Source organism: Humulus lupulus, chromosome 5, assembly GCF_963169125.1.
Source record: "Humulus lupulus chromosome 5, drHumLupu1.1, whole genome shotgun sequence".
In the NCBI taxonomy this organism is placed as follows: domain Eukaryota; kingdom Viridiplantae; phylum Streptophyta; class Magnoliopsida; order Rosales; family Cannabaceae; genus Humulus; species Humulus lupulus.
In genome coordinates, this window is record NC_084797.1 from 66969309 (window position 1) to 66987329 (window position 18021).

Consider the following 18021-nt stretch of genomic DNA (forward strand, 5'->3'; position numbering starts at 1 on the left):
TCATTACACCCAATTCCCGCTAATTCCTAGAATGTCTCTAATATTTACCGCTTACTTCCCGACACCTAACTAAACACCAATTATATTCCTCAATATCAAATAATCTCTGATATATTACCTAAATTCCCAGAGATACCCCCAGGCTCGCCCCGAGCCGGGTATAAATCCCCGCAGTGACTTTTTCGCTAAACCGCTCACTAGGATTGCCTCGAGTCACAAGCTACAAATATATCCACATAATAATGTGGTCTCAACAATTTATCACAGATATTTACATTTATGCCCTTAATGGGCCAAAATTATAGATTTGACCTTCTAACCTAATCAGGGCCTACATGCATACTAATACACATAGTCATGCATCACAAATATCCAAATAATCATATAATATGCTTTTAATCATTTAAATCACATACAATCCAGTTATGCCCTCCCTGCACACTAATCAAGGCCCTTAAGCCTTATTAGTAATTTTGGGTCGTTACATATGATGCAGCTGTTGACTTAACAGAGCAATAAGTTGTTGGCTGAGTTCCAATTGGGATGGTTGAAGGATCGGTCCACTTGGTGAAGAAGTAGAGACAAAAACTTGATTAGTCTTGACAGAATCAGATTTGCGTCTATCACCATAACCCGGGGGAAATCCATGAAGGAAAAAGCATTTCTCCTTGAGGGGCCCTGGTTTGAGACAATGGGTACAAGTGGGGTGCATTTTCTTGGTGCGAGATGTAGAAGATGGAATGGATGGAGAGACAGCAACAATGAAGGTTGCGTTGTGAGATGGATGAAGTCTCCTTTGATTCTCTTCTTGAATAATCATGGAAAAAACTTTTGAAAGAGAGGGGAATGGATCTATCAACAATATTTGAGCTCTTAGAGCATGAAAAGACTCATTTAAACTCGTGAGGAATTGAAGAACATGTTCTTGGTTAAGAAAATCAAGAGAGTCAGCAGAAGCAACACAAGTACAAGGAGGTCTAGGGCGTAAATCAGTAATCTCATCCCATATAGCTTTGAGTTTAGTGAAGTAGGAACTTATAGAGTCATCACCTTGATGAAGGTTGATGAGAGTTGTTCGAAGTTCAATGATCTTAGGTCTGTTGCCTTGATCAAACCTATTGTTTAGTTCATTCCACGTAGCAGCAGCAGTCTCCAAGAACAGAATACTAATTTTGATGTCAGGGGAAACAGAGTGAAGGATCCAAGACATTACCATGTGATTGCAGCGAAGCCATTGATTGAGAAGAGGATCATCTTCAGCTGGTTGAGAGAGAGATCCATTGAGGAAGGGGAGCCTTTTCTTTGCCCGAATGGAGATCTTGAAATCCCTTCTCCGTTGTTGAAAATTCTTGTCTGTGAGGGGAGGAGATGCAAGAACAAGTGTTGGGTGATCTCTTGTGCTCAAGAAGTAGGGACTACTACCATCTTCATGGGCAGGTCGATCAAGAACAGAAGAAGAAGAGAAACGATTGGAGACATGGATGGGAGAACTCGAAACCCTGGAAATTGGGGGTTCTTGAGGAGGAGCATCAGGATTCGGAAGAGATGAATCAGTAGCAGTCGTTGAAGGCTCCGGAAGTGGAGGAACGAGGCTTGTATTTCGAAGACTTGTAGCTCTTGGTCGTGCCATGGAGACAAAGGAGAAAAGAAAGTTCAGATGGTCACTGATTCCATATTAGAGGAAGAACTCTTATTATTCAGTCAAAACTGATATGAAAAACTGTTTTGTACGAGAGGACCAACTCAGCTTAAATAAAGGCTGAGAAGGGTCCAATCCGAAAGTAACAAACCAAACTAAATTAAAACAGAATTGGTTAGCCAAGAAAGCTAACATAAACCAAGCCTAACTAACTAACCATAAACTTAATTCTAATAAAACACCATCGATTTTTTATCAAAATTTCATCGAAACGCCATCAAAAAAGCATCAAAACGATGCCTTTTCAATGCAATTTCGATGCTCTATCTATGCAATCATGAAATTTTAGTTTTGGCAAAAAAAGATGCTTTTTCAATGCAATTTCGATGCAAAATCGATGGTGTTTCAATGCTTTTGGGATGCAATCATGAAAACTTGTTTTTTTGTCCAAAATGATGCTTTTTCGATGCAATAATCGATGGTGTTTTGATGCAAAATCGATGGTGTTTCGATGCAAAATCGATGGTGTTTCGATGCAAAATTGATGATGTTTCAATGCTCTTGCAAGGCAATCATGAAAACTTATTTTTTGGCAAAACCGATGATTTTTCGATGCAAAATCGATGGTGTTTCGATGTTTTTATGAAGAAATTTCGATGCAAAATTACTGATGTTTCGATGCTCTTGTGATGCAATCATGAAAACTTGTTTTTTTTTTGGAAAAAATGATGTTTTGTTGATGGAAAATCAATGGTGTTTCCATGCAAAATTAATGGTGTTTCGGTATTGTTGCAATGAAATCACGAAAACTTGATTTCTTTTGCCAAAACAATGCTTTTTCGATGCAATTCCGATGCTCTGCACTGAAATTTGACGAAAATTTTGGAGGTTTATATTTTTTCACTCAAAATGTCTGTTTCAGATGATTTTTTTTTTAATTTTGGTATTTTTTCGAGATCTACAAGATTAGAATGAGAGAGAGAGTTCGGATTGAGAGAAAAAATAGATGTTTGAATGTTAGGGGTATTTTTGTCTAAAAAATTGAAATTGTCATGTATTTGGGATAGTAACTTATGTAGGCATATTAAAAAATTCACTAAGTTATCATGCATATAATATAAAATTTCCCTTTTTTTATAACTACTCTGAAGTATGCTACAAGACATTTAAATTAAGGAAAATTACACCCTAACACTTTTTTTATTATAAAAAATATCTGCGTATTTATGACAAGATTATTATTTTATATATATGACAACTTTTATATTTTATTATGCCTATTTTTACTTAACAATTAATACAGTTCACTTAATTATGTTTAGTAACTTCCATTTTAATAAAACGCACTTTTTCTTTATACATATTCAAATATAAAATATATATATACACATATTTCCTAGTTTTTAATTAAATGCATTTTTCTCTTTCCTTTTTCTTTTATTTTCTTCAAAAAAGAAACTTAATCACTCACAAAGTTAGGGGTGATTATTGTGTTTGTTTCCATTTACCTCAACCATAACAAATAAGTAGATTGATCTGTTTTTTTCATAAAATAATAATAAGTTTCCATAATAAATAAGAAACTTTTTAATAATTTTTTTTATCGGAACCTTTTAATAATTAAACATTGAACATTATTCTCCAAAAATGTATTAAACATTATAGTATATTATTACACGATGGTTTCTCAAGTTTCATTACGTTTTAGAAATACATTAGTTATGTTATAGTTGTCGGATGTGCCAAGATATCAAAATGATAACTATTTTATTTCTAAAAATTGAGAATTAGAAAATATGATGATAACACTCCAAGTTATTGAACGTTGTAACATCTAACAACATAAGTTGTAGCATCTAAGAACATAATAGTTTCTAATATTTTATTCTATTTAGAAACAAATTAATTTCTTCATATGGTTTCAAAAATAGGAAACTATTTTCTTATTATGTCTTAGAAACTCATAATTTACTTACTCAGTAGTATATCTCATGGTTTTTAACATTAAATATTATAGCATATGGTTACTCAATGGTTTCTCAAGGTTCATTATGTTTTCTAAACACATGACTTATGTTATATATTGTCTTATGAAAAGTTACTTTAAAAGTCTATGAACCTTAAGATTGATTCAAACAAGTGAACAATGAATAAGAACTTATTAAAGAACAGAAGGGAATTTTTACAAGGTTCACTGATAAAATCAGCTACTTATTGGGTCACAAAGACCAGGGCAAAATACTTCTACTATAGCAAACTTTGTTCTTTACAAATTACAAAATCAACATGCTAATTTGTTAAAGAACATATGTAACTCATAGCAAGATTTACAATCACCCTTTATTGAGTCTCCCAGTTAACATTGTAAGTTTCTAAATTCCTTAGAAGTAGTATTGAAATCCCTTCAACACTTTATCCCAGAAATCCCTTCAAAAATTCTGGAACAGTTCCCTCTCTTCTTCACCTTCAAGAATGTTGAATCAAGCTCCAAGAAAGAAGCTTCCAAACCCAACCAAAAGCCTGCAACAAAAGATTAGAGAGAAAACCAAGAAAACTAACAAAACTCTCTGCAATAAAATGAATTAGTTGCTTCAACTCACAAGACCCAAAACTAACCAGTATTTAAGCAGGTATAGAAACTAATAGAAAATCTTAAAAACAAACTGAACAGAATTAGTTAAGACTAAACTGAAAAACTAATCCCATGTAGCAATTGAAACCACGAAGATCTCCAGATGCAACCAATACACAACCCAGATGCATCTGGAATCATGATTTGCAAAATAATAACACCTGCAGTAAAACATGGTTATTACAATCTCCCCCCTTGGCAAATTATGATCAATGAACAAAACAGAACACAGACTAATCAGTGAACACAATACCAGAACTAAACCAAAAGGAACAAAGTAAAGTGAACAAAGCACAAATGTTCAACAACACCACTAAACCAAACTGAGACTGCAGAAACTAAACAGAAGAAACAAGAGTCATAGGAACAACAAAAGAATTGTCAATCTAATACACCATTTTCCCCCCTCAGTGATCATAATCAAGAAACAGGAGAGGTCAGATGAAACAGAAGACGATTGGGATTTCTCCCCCTGCATTAGAGACTCCCTTGAATATTAGGAATCGTGAACCAGTTATGTCTCTTGGAGGACAAAGGTCCCCCTTATCAAAAAAATGGCAGGCACTTCAGAGACTATATTCACTATTGGAGTTGCAAAGAGAAACAAAGCTTATAGGGCTCTTAGAAAATGTTAGTGATATAAGCTCTCTTTTAAGAAAGTGTTTGGAAAAAAAAAAAAAAAGAACAGCTAAACAAGGCCCTTATTACAGCAAAAAACCCAATGAACACGACCAGAAATAAACAAGCCTTTGAAAATACATGTAACCACAAATGACCAACAAATGATATTTCCCACAAACAATTATTGCTAACCTCATGAGCACAATAGAGAAAATGAACATGAAGCTCTGTTCAAACATGAAATCAATATCCAAAAGATGTAAGAGCATGTTGTAATTCATAAAATCTGAAAATAAACTCTTAAAAAGTGAAATTTTTGTCTAATAGACATCAACCATTTTTTTCCAACAAGAGTTTTGAGCCTAAGTTTACCATATGTGTGTGCATGTGGCCTCATGTGAGCCAAAGTTAAGGCTCACTCACTCCTGATTTTGTTTTTCGTTTTTTGTTTTTTGTTTTGTTGTTTTTGTTTCTGTTGTTTCTGTTTTTTGTTTTTTTGCTTTTGTTAAATGTCTCTTTTTGAATGTACCACTCATTGACTTTATCAAAGCAATCAGCTATGGCTTTTACTCATTTCCAGAGAAGTAGTTGTCTCCCTTATTCAAAAAATAGTAAGTAGAAGAAGCAAACTTCTCAAAGCATAAATTTTCAATAGGGAAGCTCTTCCCATTGGACCCAAAACTGGTAGATTTTTAGCCGAGACAAATAAAGGCTCAAATCAATCTTGGAAAAAAAATAGAGATGATAAGTGCCTTTAAACTTAGAGGATAAGTAGAGAAGCAACAGTTGAACCACAACATAAACAAACAAAGGTGAGATATTGAAATGTGTTGACACATTTTTTCGCCAACAGTAGATTTAGATATCTAATAAGGATATAATGCTTATATGTAAATCATAATGAACTTATATGAACAATCTCTCACACACATGATTTTACGTGGTTCAGTGGTTAAAATCCACCTAGTCCACAAGACAATATTATTACTCTCTTACAATTTCTGCTGAGTTTCAGTATTACAAAAATCAGTCCTATTTCTTGTCCATTATCCCTCATATTTATAGTGGAATTTCTTGGATAGGTTTGGGTAACCGTGTGCATAAATATGGTAAACATTTAATAAAGATAATTCCCATTTACATAGGGATACGATTGCCTAACACAGTATACTCCTGTTGTCTCAAACAATAAATGTGCAATATAACATGGACATTAATGAGCGTATAAAGTGTCTCCAAGTCTCTCGGGATTCTTCAATGTGCATCATGACCAGGTTTCCACGAGCTGAACATATTCATCGAGCTGAGGATCGAAGAGAATCTGATCCTTAGTTTGAACTAAGTTCGGAGCGCCCTAAGGGAGATCTGGCCACTACATGTCCCGAACTAGATCGTCATCCTAAGAGACAACCTGATAACTACCTGAATGTCGACTGCCAAGTCCTGACTCGAGCTGCTCGCATCATTATTAGCTAGATGTTCTACTCGCCTGCTTTTTTCATATATTCATCTACCAACTGTACCCTTAGTTGAGTGTTTAAACACATGCTAATTTTTAGGATACAACATATGCCCCCCAAGCTCCTACTCGTACTTGACGTCATCACTTTCTGACATGCACAGTAGGGGCTTTTAGGCTTCTATCATGAAAAATCTTGCTTGCCTACTACTCGAGTGTTGAACACGTGGTCGTCTGTAATTGGCGTATGTTCGGGTTTCGAGGACTGTGACAATTGTCCTGTCAACTTTTTGTCGCCGCACGGGTCATTAAATCTTGGCCTTTGGATCTTGAGTTGACCCAATCAGATGGTCCAAATTAATTTCCAAAGCTTACGTATAAATAGGGAGAATAGACCTGAACCTTACCACATTTACATTCAAAAATTCTCCTTTCAGAAAAAAAAATCTCCTTTTTCTCTCAAATTTTTTTCCAAAAACCTTCATCGCCCTTCAGTTTCTTAGAAGCTCTCAAGCTCTTGCATGTGGAAGCATCAACATTCTCATCGAACAAACGTATAAGCTGTAAGTATTTCCTCATCTGGTTTGAATCTTTCACTTCTTTATTTTCCAATGAGTTTTTTGCTTCGAAAAACATTTTTTGCTTAGTACCGTTTTGTGTTCTGGCCATGTCTGATTTTAAATAGGGTTTTGTTTAGGCTAAACGAATGATACTAGATGTGGATGCTCAAATTCCACCAAGGGAAAATATGGAGGTTTACCCTCAGGCAATTCAAGCGACCCAGTATTTTTCCCCACAACCCATGTCTCATAGGAGGCCTTAATGAAGATGCTCCAAGAGACCCGAGATCCTTGCCATGCAAGGGTACCCAACATGCACGAGTACCTGCCAAGGCCACAAGGGTCTCACTATACACGGCCGTCCATGACCCGTGTTTGTATGGAAACTTGGCTGCGCACCCCAGCCACGCATGCGAGGCCCCACCTCGCATCACTTGCACGCACCCAAGTGTCCCATGCGAGGCCCCGCCTCACCTCGCCGGCGCGCACCCAAGTGTCCCATGCGAGGCCCCGCCTCGCCTCGTCCGCGCGCACCCGAGTATCCCATGCGAGGCCCTGCCTCGCCTCGTCCGCGCGCACCCGGGTGCCCCGCGCGAGGCCCCGCCTCACCTCATTCGCGCGCACCGGAGTGCCCCGCGCGAGGCCCCGCCTCACCTCGTCCGCGCGCACCTAAGTGGCCCGCGCGAGGCCCCGCCTCGTCCGCGCGTGCCCGAGTGTCCCATGTTGGGCCTAGCCTCGCCTCGTCCGCGTGCACCCAAGGGGCCACGGAGGCCTCGCCATCACCTCGCCTCGCGCATCTGTCGCGCCATGGGCCTCACGAGAGATGCCCCCACCTCAGCCTGTCATATCCGTGCCACTAGGGGCCGCGTACGTAGTGGCCCTCGTTGGAGGGGTCTAATCTCTCCCCTTGAGATAGGTGCTGGTGACAAGACACCACCCATACTGTGGGTTTAACAATAGGTAAGATCAAGGACCTCTTCAACGCACCCTCAAGGACGAAGTGGGGAAGCCTCATAGCGATTCATGCAAAGTCAGAAGGAGTCAGAGTATAGACACAAGGCACACACCGGACAAGTAGTGGGGGTACTAGGAGAGGACATGGCTTGCATACTTCCAACCAGATGTCAGTGTCGACACCACTACCAACTGCACCACTCCTCTGACATTCGTACGGTCGAGTATTGGAGACATCCTCATGGTACCTGGCCATGTACTAGTATCAACACCACTACCTCTGAAACCACTCTCCTGACAGTGTACTTGTGTACCACTTGGTCCCTTGGACCACCATGTATCCAGGGCCATTAGAGCCTATTATAAAATAAACCCCAATTCCACATGGATGGGAGTTGGAAAAATTACTGTAGCATTGCACCATATTCAATACAAACTGATTTCACCATTTTTCTCCTACAATTATTCTTGGAGTTCCAACTTAGATTTCTAAAGCTTTTCTTTTGATAATCTCTACGTTGCAATTTTTCTAACTTAACTTAGTTGACGAGTTCTCAACGTCAACAGTTTGGCGCCGTCTGTAGGAAACTAAGTACCAAGCTATTGTTCTACCATTACTCCCAGCAAGAAGAAATGCCGAGATGTTCAAAGCGACTTAGGGAGCCACGAGAGGTGGAAGTCCACCTTAACAGAGTTCAGCTGAAGGCCTCCATGAAGGATCCTCCTCCACCCATAGATGTGGAGCCCCCAAGGGACCCTGAGGTTCACGAGGGTGATAGGGAGGTTGTTGGAAATGTGCCCTGAAAGCATATGTAGTAGACATTGTTTTATGAAATAAATAAATAAATTGAATTTGTTAAGCATATATTTTATGGACTATATTATTCTATGATAATATTATGTAAATATCAGGAAAATTCCTAAGTTCATATATGTGATCTCAAACACATATTGGTACGGGATGATTGTGTTTGAGATAACTGAACTTGAATAGTTCGCAGTAAAATAAAGTTATGGAATCTTTATATTAATTACTGCAAGTACGGTCCACTAGTATTATGAATACATGTCATCTAGATCCGGATCACTAGTGTGGTAGGACACTTTAGTGGAGGTGCTTTATATATTAGAGAATATATAGAACTGGACCAGATATGTTTATTAATACTTAGTTAAATACCGTTTCAAAGTATTAATTAAATATATCAACTGATGATCATATATAAATAGATCTTAATCCTGAAGTTACTATGAACTTCTGTTTATGTTATATGAGTTCTTTGATTCACTTGTTAGGGTCTGTCAGAATGATCAGGCTAGAAACTTTTTTTTTGGGAACTCATTAATATAGATGGTTGGGGACATAGTATACAGATATGGAATTTATACCTTCTCGCAAGAGATTGAATGATGGTTCTCTTAAGGGTTGACTTTTGGGACTGAAAGGGTATTGAGCTCAAATTCATAATTTAGTTATGAATTAACCTTCACTAGTAGAGTCAATGGTACTTAAGGAAACAAGAGATAATTAAAAGGGTAAAACGGTAATTTTATTCCCGATTAATTATGAACCATTATTAGAGGGTCAAGTTGTATGCAATGATTATATCAATGGACACTTTATGATTATAAAGTACTCAGTAAATTAAATGTCTATAATTACAAGAGTACAGTCTCATATTTATAGTGGAATAATCATGAGATTAATAAATTAAGATTATTTAATTAAATAGTTTAATTAATAATCTCAAATTTATAGGAGCTTGGAATTATAGGTCCATAGGTCCCTATAGCGGCTCTATCAACACTGTTCAAGATAAGAGTTGATATGAAGGGAAAATAGTTTAAAGACATATTTAAGAAGAAATTTGTTCTTCAGGCAAAATATGCAATTATATGATAATAGTGATTAATTAATTAATTACAAATTAGCTGTAGTTAATAAAATTAATGAATATTTAATTATTGTATAATTTTCGAAATTATATTAATAATTAAATTAATTTCGAAATTTAATTAAATAATTAATTAATTATAATTTTCGAAATTATAATAAATTAAATATTTATTTTCGAAAATTTTGGATTTAATTAATTGGTAGAATTAATTAAATATCTTTATTTGAGTGGGAGATAATAATCTGATAAGTTCAAATTGGATTTGAATTTAAAAGATTAATATTTATTCAAATAATTAATTATATTTGATAATTAATTTGAATTAGTTATCAGATTATTAGATCTTATCTGACAAAACGATTTGAATAAATAATTAAATAAAAATTGAAAAAACAACATCCCTAAAATTAGGGAGTCTACACGTGCACACACAGTCTGTGTGTGGCGTGTAGGGCATTTTCAGGGATGGGTTTTTCATTTTTATTTAATTAATTAATTAATTAATTGATAATTCAAAAATTGGATTTTGGATTTTTTCATTAATAGAATAATTAATTAATTAAAAATTAAATTGTAAAATGGTTACAGATTTATTTTTTTTAAATTTGAATATTTTCTTTTAAGTATGACTAATCAGAAAAATATTCAGATATGGGTATGTGAGACAACTCTGAACATTCGCTCTGTGAAAAATAGAACGATAGTTTTCTCTCCCTAAAAATAAAGAACCAATCCTCAGGCCTATTCTCTTGATCTCATGTGTTGAGTACATCAAGTAGAATCACAAATAAACTATCATTCATTCTCTAAGTGCCCACACATTTCTTGAGGTGTAGAGAACGCTTTGGAAGATCTTGGTGTGAGTACGTGGGAACGGCTTGGATAGGAAGATCGTTCTAAATACGAAAAAGATAGCAAGGATACTTGATAGGCTTCAAGAGGTATGAATTCTGTCCTTATCTTGTTTATGATTAATGTATGTATATTAATGGATTCGCATATTTAAAGGTAGTTTAAATATATTACAAAATTTTTGTTGTACACTGGGCCAACCACACCACCATTCCGCTGCGTATTAGGAAACTCGTTCCTAACAGAGGTCTCATCACCGGCCATCCCGCCTGGTGAGAATCCTCCAAGGACAATCACCGCACCACCTGGGAATGCCAACAAGTTCCCGCTTCCTAAACCACCACAAGTACCAAACTCCGACCGTAGACATGATAAACATCCCCGGGTCCATTCCGTGAGCTCGAGTTCTAAATCTCGGTTCTATGAAGAGGAAATACATGAGCTGCACCGTAAGAACCAAAGGTTGGAGACCACCCTGGAGAATATGCAAGAGGTGCTGAATGGCTTGTTGTAAGGTAAGTCAAGCGTGACCCTGCCCAAGAGAAAAGAGAAAGGTCAGGAGGGGGCAGAGACCACCGTTCCAGTAGACGATGGGAGGACTCGACACTCCACTAGTAACACCCCCCGAACAAAGCAACGAGAACATCCTGAACCACCAAAGCAGGCTCAGAAACCAGAGCCGAAGACCAATGCTACCCCTCGCAACGATGACGAGGTCACCTCAAAGAGAGCACCCTCAGATTTACGGGAGGAGCTCAACAAGAAGAGGGCGAGTAAAAGGACCACACCCCCTATGGCGCCTCGAGAGGGTAAAGGAAAGGGGGATCTTAACCCATCCGCTTTAAGGGACTCCCTAAGCAAGAGGAGGTAGGACCTGGACACTAAAATGAGGAGCCTGCGAAGCAAGATCGTCATCGTCTCTGGAGGTCAAGATTTTGAGGAAGAGTTCAACCACGAGTCCCCCTTCGTGAGGGAGATCCAAGCCATCCGGCTTCTTGCCAATCTTAAGGAGCCCCATATGACCCCGTACGAAGGAAACACAGATCCGAAGTACCATCTGGACGCATTTAACGATCTGATGAAACTAAGGGGAATTAGTAGTGGAGCCAGATGCCATTGCTTTGTTGTCACATTGAAAGGACCCGCATATAAATGGTTCAAAAGACTTAGGCCATGGTCCATCAGGTCCTGGCAACAATTTTCTGATGAATTCCTCCAATAGCAGCACGCCATGCGGGGCTGCACGATGCCAGGCACCAGCCTTGCCCATGTGAAACAAGGAGAAAAGGAGAGTCTGAAGAGCTACATTCACAGGTTCAACATGGAGGCCGCTAAAGTGGGGAGCCTGACCCGCCGGGAGTTAAAAATGGCCATTACAGTCGGAGTGCGCCCGAGAAGCAAATTGTGGGATAATATGCTGAAGAGGGAAGTCATCGACCTAGATGACTTCTACAAGAGGGCGCAGAAGTACATTCGTGTGGAGGATGGCCATGCAAACTTAAAGGCGGGAAAGGAGGACTCCAACGTAAAGCCCCCAGCTAATGAAGGGTCGAATGGAGCGAAGAAGAAAATGGCATATGAAGGGTCGAGGGATGATCAATAGAGAAAGACCAAACGGGGGAGCGGTCATAGGGAGACAGCTTACACTTTCTATACGAACCTTACAGATAGCTGGGAGCATATCTACCTCACCAATGAAGATCGAGTTCCCTTCAAAAAGCCCCCACTGATGAGAAAGGACCGGTCCAAAAGGGATCCTTGTAGATACTGCCAGTACCACAAGGATATCGGTCACACCACAACAGAGTGCATCCATTTGAAGGAAGAAATTGAGGAGCTCATCTGCAGGGGGTACCTAGGCCGATATGTCAGGAGAGAAAGGCCGAAGCCGGAGGATGAGCCTGCGACACCCCAGGCGCAAGGACGAGCCCCATAGATACAGGGGGAAGTCCGAACCATTTTCAGAGGTCCAGGGTTTGGGGGAGATTCTCGGAAGGGACGAGATAGGTATGCTAGGGAAGCCAGGCGAAGTCCGCCACCCTGTGTCATGAGTTTGGAGCAACGACCCCCAAAAAGCTTCAAGGGATAAAACGAATCGATCACATTCACAGAGGAGGATGGATGGGGGGTGCACTTTCCCCATAAAGACCCACTGGTGTTGACAATTCAGTTGGCCAATATGTGTGTGCATCGGCTCCTGGTGGACAATGGAAGCTAAGTGGATATCCTGTATCGCCCTACCTTGGAAAAGATGGGACTGGGCATTCGTCACCTGAAGCCCTGCCAATCTTCCCTATATGGATTCACGGGGGACTCGGTGCGACCCCTAGGGATGATTGAGTTGGCACTCACCATGGGGGAGCAACCCCGGCAGACTACAGTCATGGCTAACTTCGTCGTGGTAGATTGTGATTCAGCTTTCAATGAGGTATTGGGGAGACCATCCCTAAGAGAATTGAAAGCCATTACTTCTATATATCACTTGGTTGTCAAGTTCCCCGCTCCAGGAGGAGTAGCTAGTATGAAAGGAGAACATAGAGAAGCGAGGGAGTGTTACAACACCTCCCTCCACACGTCTGTGAAACCACAGGAACCAATGGCCATGGTAATACACGAGGCGCTACGTGTGCCCACAGGGAGCCCACAGGAGCTAGACCCCCGAACCATGGACGAGTCAGGAGCAGAACCTGTGGAGGAAGTAGAGGAGGTTATTGTAGTAGAGGAACCGTTGAGAAAACTAAAGGTAGGAAAAAGCCTGCAGGGCGACGTGAAGAAGGAGTTTATAAGGTTTTGGAAGGATAATCTGGATGTATTCGCGTGGAGTCACAAAGATATGGTGGGTATAGATCTCAGTGTTATGTGCCACCATTTGAATATCTCTCCTGAAGCGAGGCCCGTTAGGCAGAAGAGGCGGGTGCTGGACCCAGAGAGGTACGCAGCCTTAAAGGAAGAGGTCGATAAGCTGAAGACCAATGGGTTTTTCCACGAGTCATTTTACCCCATATGGGTGTCGAATCCAGTACTAGTCCCAAAACCAAATGGAAAATGGAGGACTTGTGTCGACTTCTCAAACCTAAATAAAGCTTGTCCAAAGGATAGCTTCCCGCTCCCGAGAATAGATCAGTTGGTGGATGCGATGGCAAGGCATGAATTACTTAGCTTCATGGGTGCCTACTCTGGATACAACCAGATTCCTATGAACCCAGTTGATGAAGAGCATACGTCATTTATAACGGATAAAGGACTCTACTCCTATAAGGTGATGCCCTTCGGGTTGAAGAACATGGGTGCCACCTATCAAAGGCTGGTCAATAAGATGTTCGCTAACCAGATAGGGAGAAACATGGAGGTATATGTTGACGATATGCTGGTGAAAACCAAGAATGCCGCAGAACTCAATAAGGACCTAGGTGAGATGTTTGACACACTCAGGAAATATTGAATGAAGTTGAATCCCATCAAGTGCACTTTCGGTGTATCCTCAGGGAAATTCCTGGGCTTCATGGTCAACTCCAGAGGCATCGAGGCTAACCCTGATAAGATAAAGGCTCTGATAGAAATGAGCCCACCCAAGAATAAGAAGGAAGTGCATTGCCTAACGGGAAGGGTAGCGGCCCTTAATAGATTTATTTCAAGGTCAACTGACAAGTGCCTCCCCTTCTTTAACGTCCTAAAAGGGAGCAAAAAGTTCGCTTGGGATGAGGAATGTGAAGAGGCATTTATTAAGCTGAAGGAGCACTTGGGGAAGCCACCCCTGTTGGAAAAACCTGAAAGAGGTGAAAAGCTATACTTATACTTGGCAGTGTCTGAACATGCCATAAGCGCGGCCTTGGTTAGAGGGGAGAAGAAACATCAACAACCCGTGTACTATATCAGCAAGCGGTTGGTGGATGCGGAGAATCGGTACCCAGAAATTGAAAAGTTGGCATATGCATTAGTTATGGCTTCGAGGAATCTGAGACCCTACTTCCATGCTCATGCAATTGAAGTTCTCACTGATAGTCCTTTGAGACAGGTCTTGCATAAACCTGAGACCTCAGGAAGGCTGATGAAATGGTCGATCGAGTTGAGCCAATTCGATATCGTTTATACCCCGAGAGCTTCCGTCAATGGACAAGTGCTGGCAGACTTCATAGCGGTGTTCACCAGTCGGCCGAATGAAGGAAGAAGTGAAGAAGGGGGGCGGTCAGTCATAGAGGAAGAGCAAAGGGGTCTAGAGGAATGGAGCCTGCATGTAGACAGGGCGTCCAATGAAGGAGGGTCTGGAGCAGGTATCATGATGACGGGACCCGAAGGACACAAGATGTGCTGTGCAATCAGGTTTGGGTTTGAGGCCTCCAACAACGAGGCAGAGTACGAAGCGCTCCTGACAGGTTTGCGATTAGCCCAGGAGCTATAGGTGACTCGCCTTTGTATTTTTAGCGACTCAGAATTGGTGGTGTACCAGGTGAAAGGTGAATATCAGGTGAGAGGTCCCAAGATGGCTGCATACTTGGAAAGGGTGAAGGGCTATCTGGGATGATTGGTGGAATATAGCATAGAGCAGATCCCAAGAGAGAGGAATTCCCATGCCGATGCCCTCGCAAAAATGGCTTCCACTAAGGATGGAGATATCCTGGAGTCGATACCTGTGGAATACTTACCTAGACCCAGCATCGTAAGCGCGGACATACACATGGTTAGTGTCCTAAAGGAGTCATGGGATGAACTGATTAAGAGATACCTGGAGGAAGGAACCTTGCCTGTGGACAAGAAAGAGGCCTGAAGGTTGGTGTATAAGGCTGCTAGGTACACCTTGGTAGATGGGGTTCTATACAAGAGAGGGTTCTCGATGCCACTTCTGCGATGTGTAGAGGAGGAGGAGGCGCTGAAAGTACTACATGAGATACATGAGGGTGAGTGTGGCAACCATGAGAGCGGACCCTCCACGGCTAGGAAGATCATGAGACAAGGGACTACTGGCCCTCCATGGAGAAAGACACAAGTGACTTTGCCAGGAAATACGACAAATGCCAGAGGCACGCAAACTACTCTCGGAAGCTCCCAAATGAGTTAACTAGCATGACCAGCCCCTGGCCCTTCGCTATCTGGGGGATAGAATTGATCGGCGCCCTCCCCGCGGGTAGGGGAGGAGCGAAGTACGCGGTGGTACCTGTGGACTACTTCACCAAGTGGGTTGAAGCGGAACCCCTCGTGAAGATAACTACCAAGCATATAACCTCTTTCGTCAACAAATTCATTGTCTGTAGATACGGAGTGCCCTACAAAATTATCTCCGACAACGACACCCAGTTTGAGGGGGAGCCTTCGAGGAATATTATAGGGGAAGAGGGATAAGGAGAAGCTTCTCAGCAGTAGTGCACCCACAGGCCAATGGGTAGTTGGAGGCCATTAACAGAGTTCTTAAAAAGAACTTGAAAACCAAGCTAGAGAAGATGAATGGAGTCTGGGTGGAGGAGCTGCCAAATGTGTTATGGGCCTACAGAACCACTCCACGCATGACCACTGGAGAGTCCCCATTCTCCTTAGCATATGGATGCGAGGCGGTCCTCCCAGTTGAGATGCAGGTTAATTCCTTTAGACTACAGGCGTACGGGGACGAGGCCAACCGCGTAGCTCTGGCTGAGAGCTTGGACATGCTAGAAGAAAAAAGGGAAAAGGCACAAATGAGAATGGCGATATACCAGCAGCGCGCAGCAAGGTATTACAACTCGAGGGTGCGAGAGAGAACTTTCAGAGTTGGCGACTTGGTGCTAAGAAAGGTACTCCCCAACACGCGAGACCTAGGGGCGGGGGTGCTAGGGGTGAACTGGGAGGGGCCCTACCAAGTCGCTCAGTGCATACCCCCAAACACTTATAAGCTAGCGCGCATGGACGACACCGTCATACCTCGAGCATGGAATGCGGAGCACCTTAGGGAGTACTACCAGTGAGGCGCCCACACCCAATGCAAGCAGTATCGGTTTTCAGCGTGTTGCATGTTATCTTAGCTTGGTAGACAAAAGTCAAAGAGGTTACTTAGATAACCTCCCAAGTAGGTGTAAGTTTCTTTTTTATGTAAGTCTTATATGTATCGTTGTAACCTGAATTCTATGAATGAAACTGGTCACATCTTCGCACGCTATTTTTTCTACTTTATGTGGGCATCAATCAAAGTGCCTGCCGAAATAAACTTCACCAGACACTTGGGGGGGCAATAGTGGCCCGTGAAGATAAAGCATACAGCAAACTGGAGGATCCTAAAAAGGACCCCTTGCACCAGGGTCCTAAAAAGGACCCTCTATCAGGAGGATCCTAAAAAGGACCCTCTATCAGGGGATCCTAAAAAGAACCCTATAACAGGGGACTCTAAAAAGGACCCCTTGCATCAGAGCCTTAAGCAAAATTCTTCAAAAGAGGAATGCAATTCGTGGTGAATCCTAACTGACAGGGAGGAGACCTTGCAAGGCATCTCCTGAAGTTCACAAGGATTAACTACCCTTATGAACATCGAGAAAGCCAAAAGGTCTAATAAGCCTGGAGCGGCCACCAAGCTGTCTAGCCAAAAAGGGTCCTAAAAGAGGCCCTTGCAAAAATAGTACAATGAATAATGACGAGAAGGACGCTTCTCACAAAAAAATAATAACCGCGCGCAAGAATATATAAAAGGATAGCTAGAACCCAATGGGTCAAAATATCCTTATAGAAGTAATGAAGAGGCACCAAAAAAGGTCCCATTGAACCCTTTCACATGGGTTCCAAAGGACCTCTAGCCTGGTAAATAAAAGAGGGGAACCTACCAAACCCCATCATACAGGCTCAAAAAGACCTCAAACACAGAGGAATAAGAGATAAATAACCACACATGTATATATATATATATTGAAAAAGGAGTCTTGGTAACATGGAAAGATTTACAAAATAATAATAATAATAATATTACAAAGGCTCAAGATAAGCATACGCCCACAGCGGGATAGCTGACAGAAATGATGATATGACGACCTCAGGGCCTCCTGCCACGGGCGCTCCACACGGCCGCTCGAGCAATGACGTGCTCGCCAAAAGAAGAAAAGTCAAAGTTAGGATCCTGCCTCCACACACCGTAAAGGGCGCAGTCTATGGACCTGTACTCGATAGCTGTCCTATCCGCCTCTAAGGAAGCAATTCTCTCCTGCGACGCGGCTACTTCGGCCCTAGCAGCCTCGAGTTCGGCCTCCAAAGATGTGACTCTCTCCTGTGACGCATCCGCAATAGCCTTGGTCCCCTGGAGTTCGCCCTCTAGGCTAGTAACTTTGTCCTGCAGCTTAGTGGCTTTGGCAACCACCTTCTGTTTCCTTTTTGACGAGAAAGAAAGTTTGGTCCGAACCCTTTTTAGTTTAGTCTGGGTTTCCTCGAGCTCTCTCTCGAGCTCCTGGACCCGGGTT

At 41.4% G+C, this 18021-nt stretch overlaps 1 protein-coding gene across 1 annotated transcript; it reads right to left on the reverse strand.

The window, feature by feature from the left end:
• Positions 1-481: 481 nt before the first annotated feature.
• LOC133779199 (uncharacterized) lies at positions 482-1630 on the reverse strand. Its single transcript, XM_062219188.1, has one exon. It carries the CDS (start codon positions 1628-1630, stop codon positions 482-484), a length of 1149 nt encoding a protein of 382 aa, XP_062075172.1.
• Between the last annotated feature and the right edge of the window lie 16391 nt (positions 1631-18021).

What these genes read in the sequence shown, in the direction of transcription:
- LOC133779199 (XM_062219188.1), bottom strand. Translation starts at nt 1,630, where the DNA reads ATGGCACGACCAAGAGCTACAAGTCTTCGAAATACAAGCCTCGTTCCT.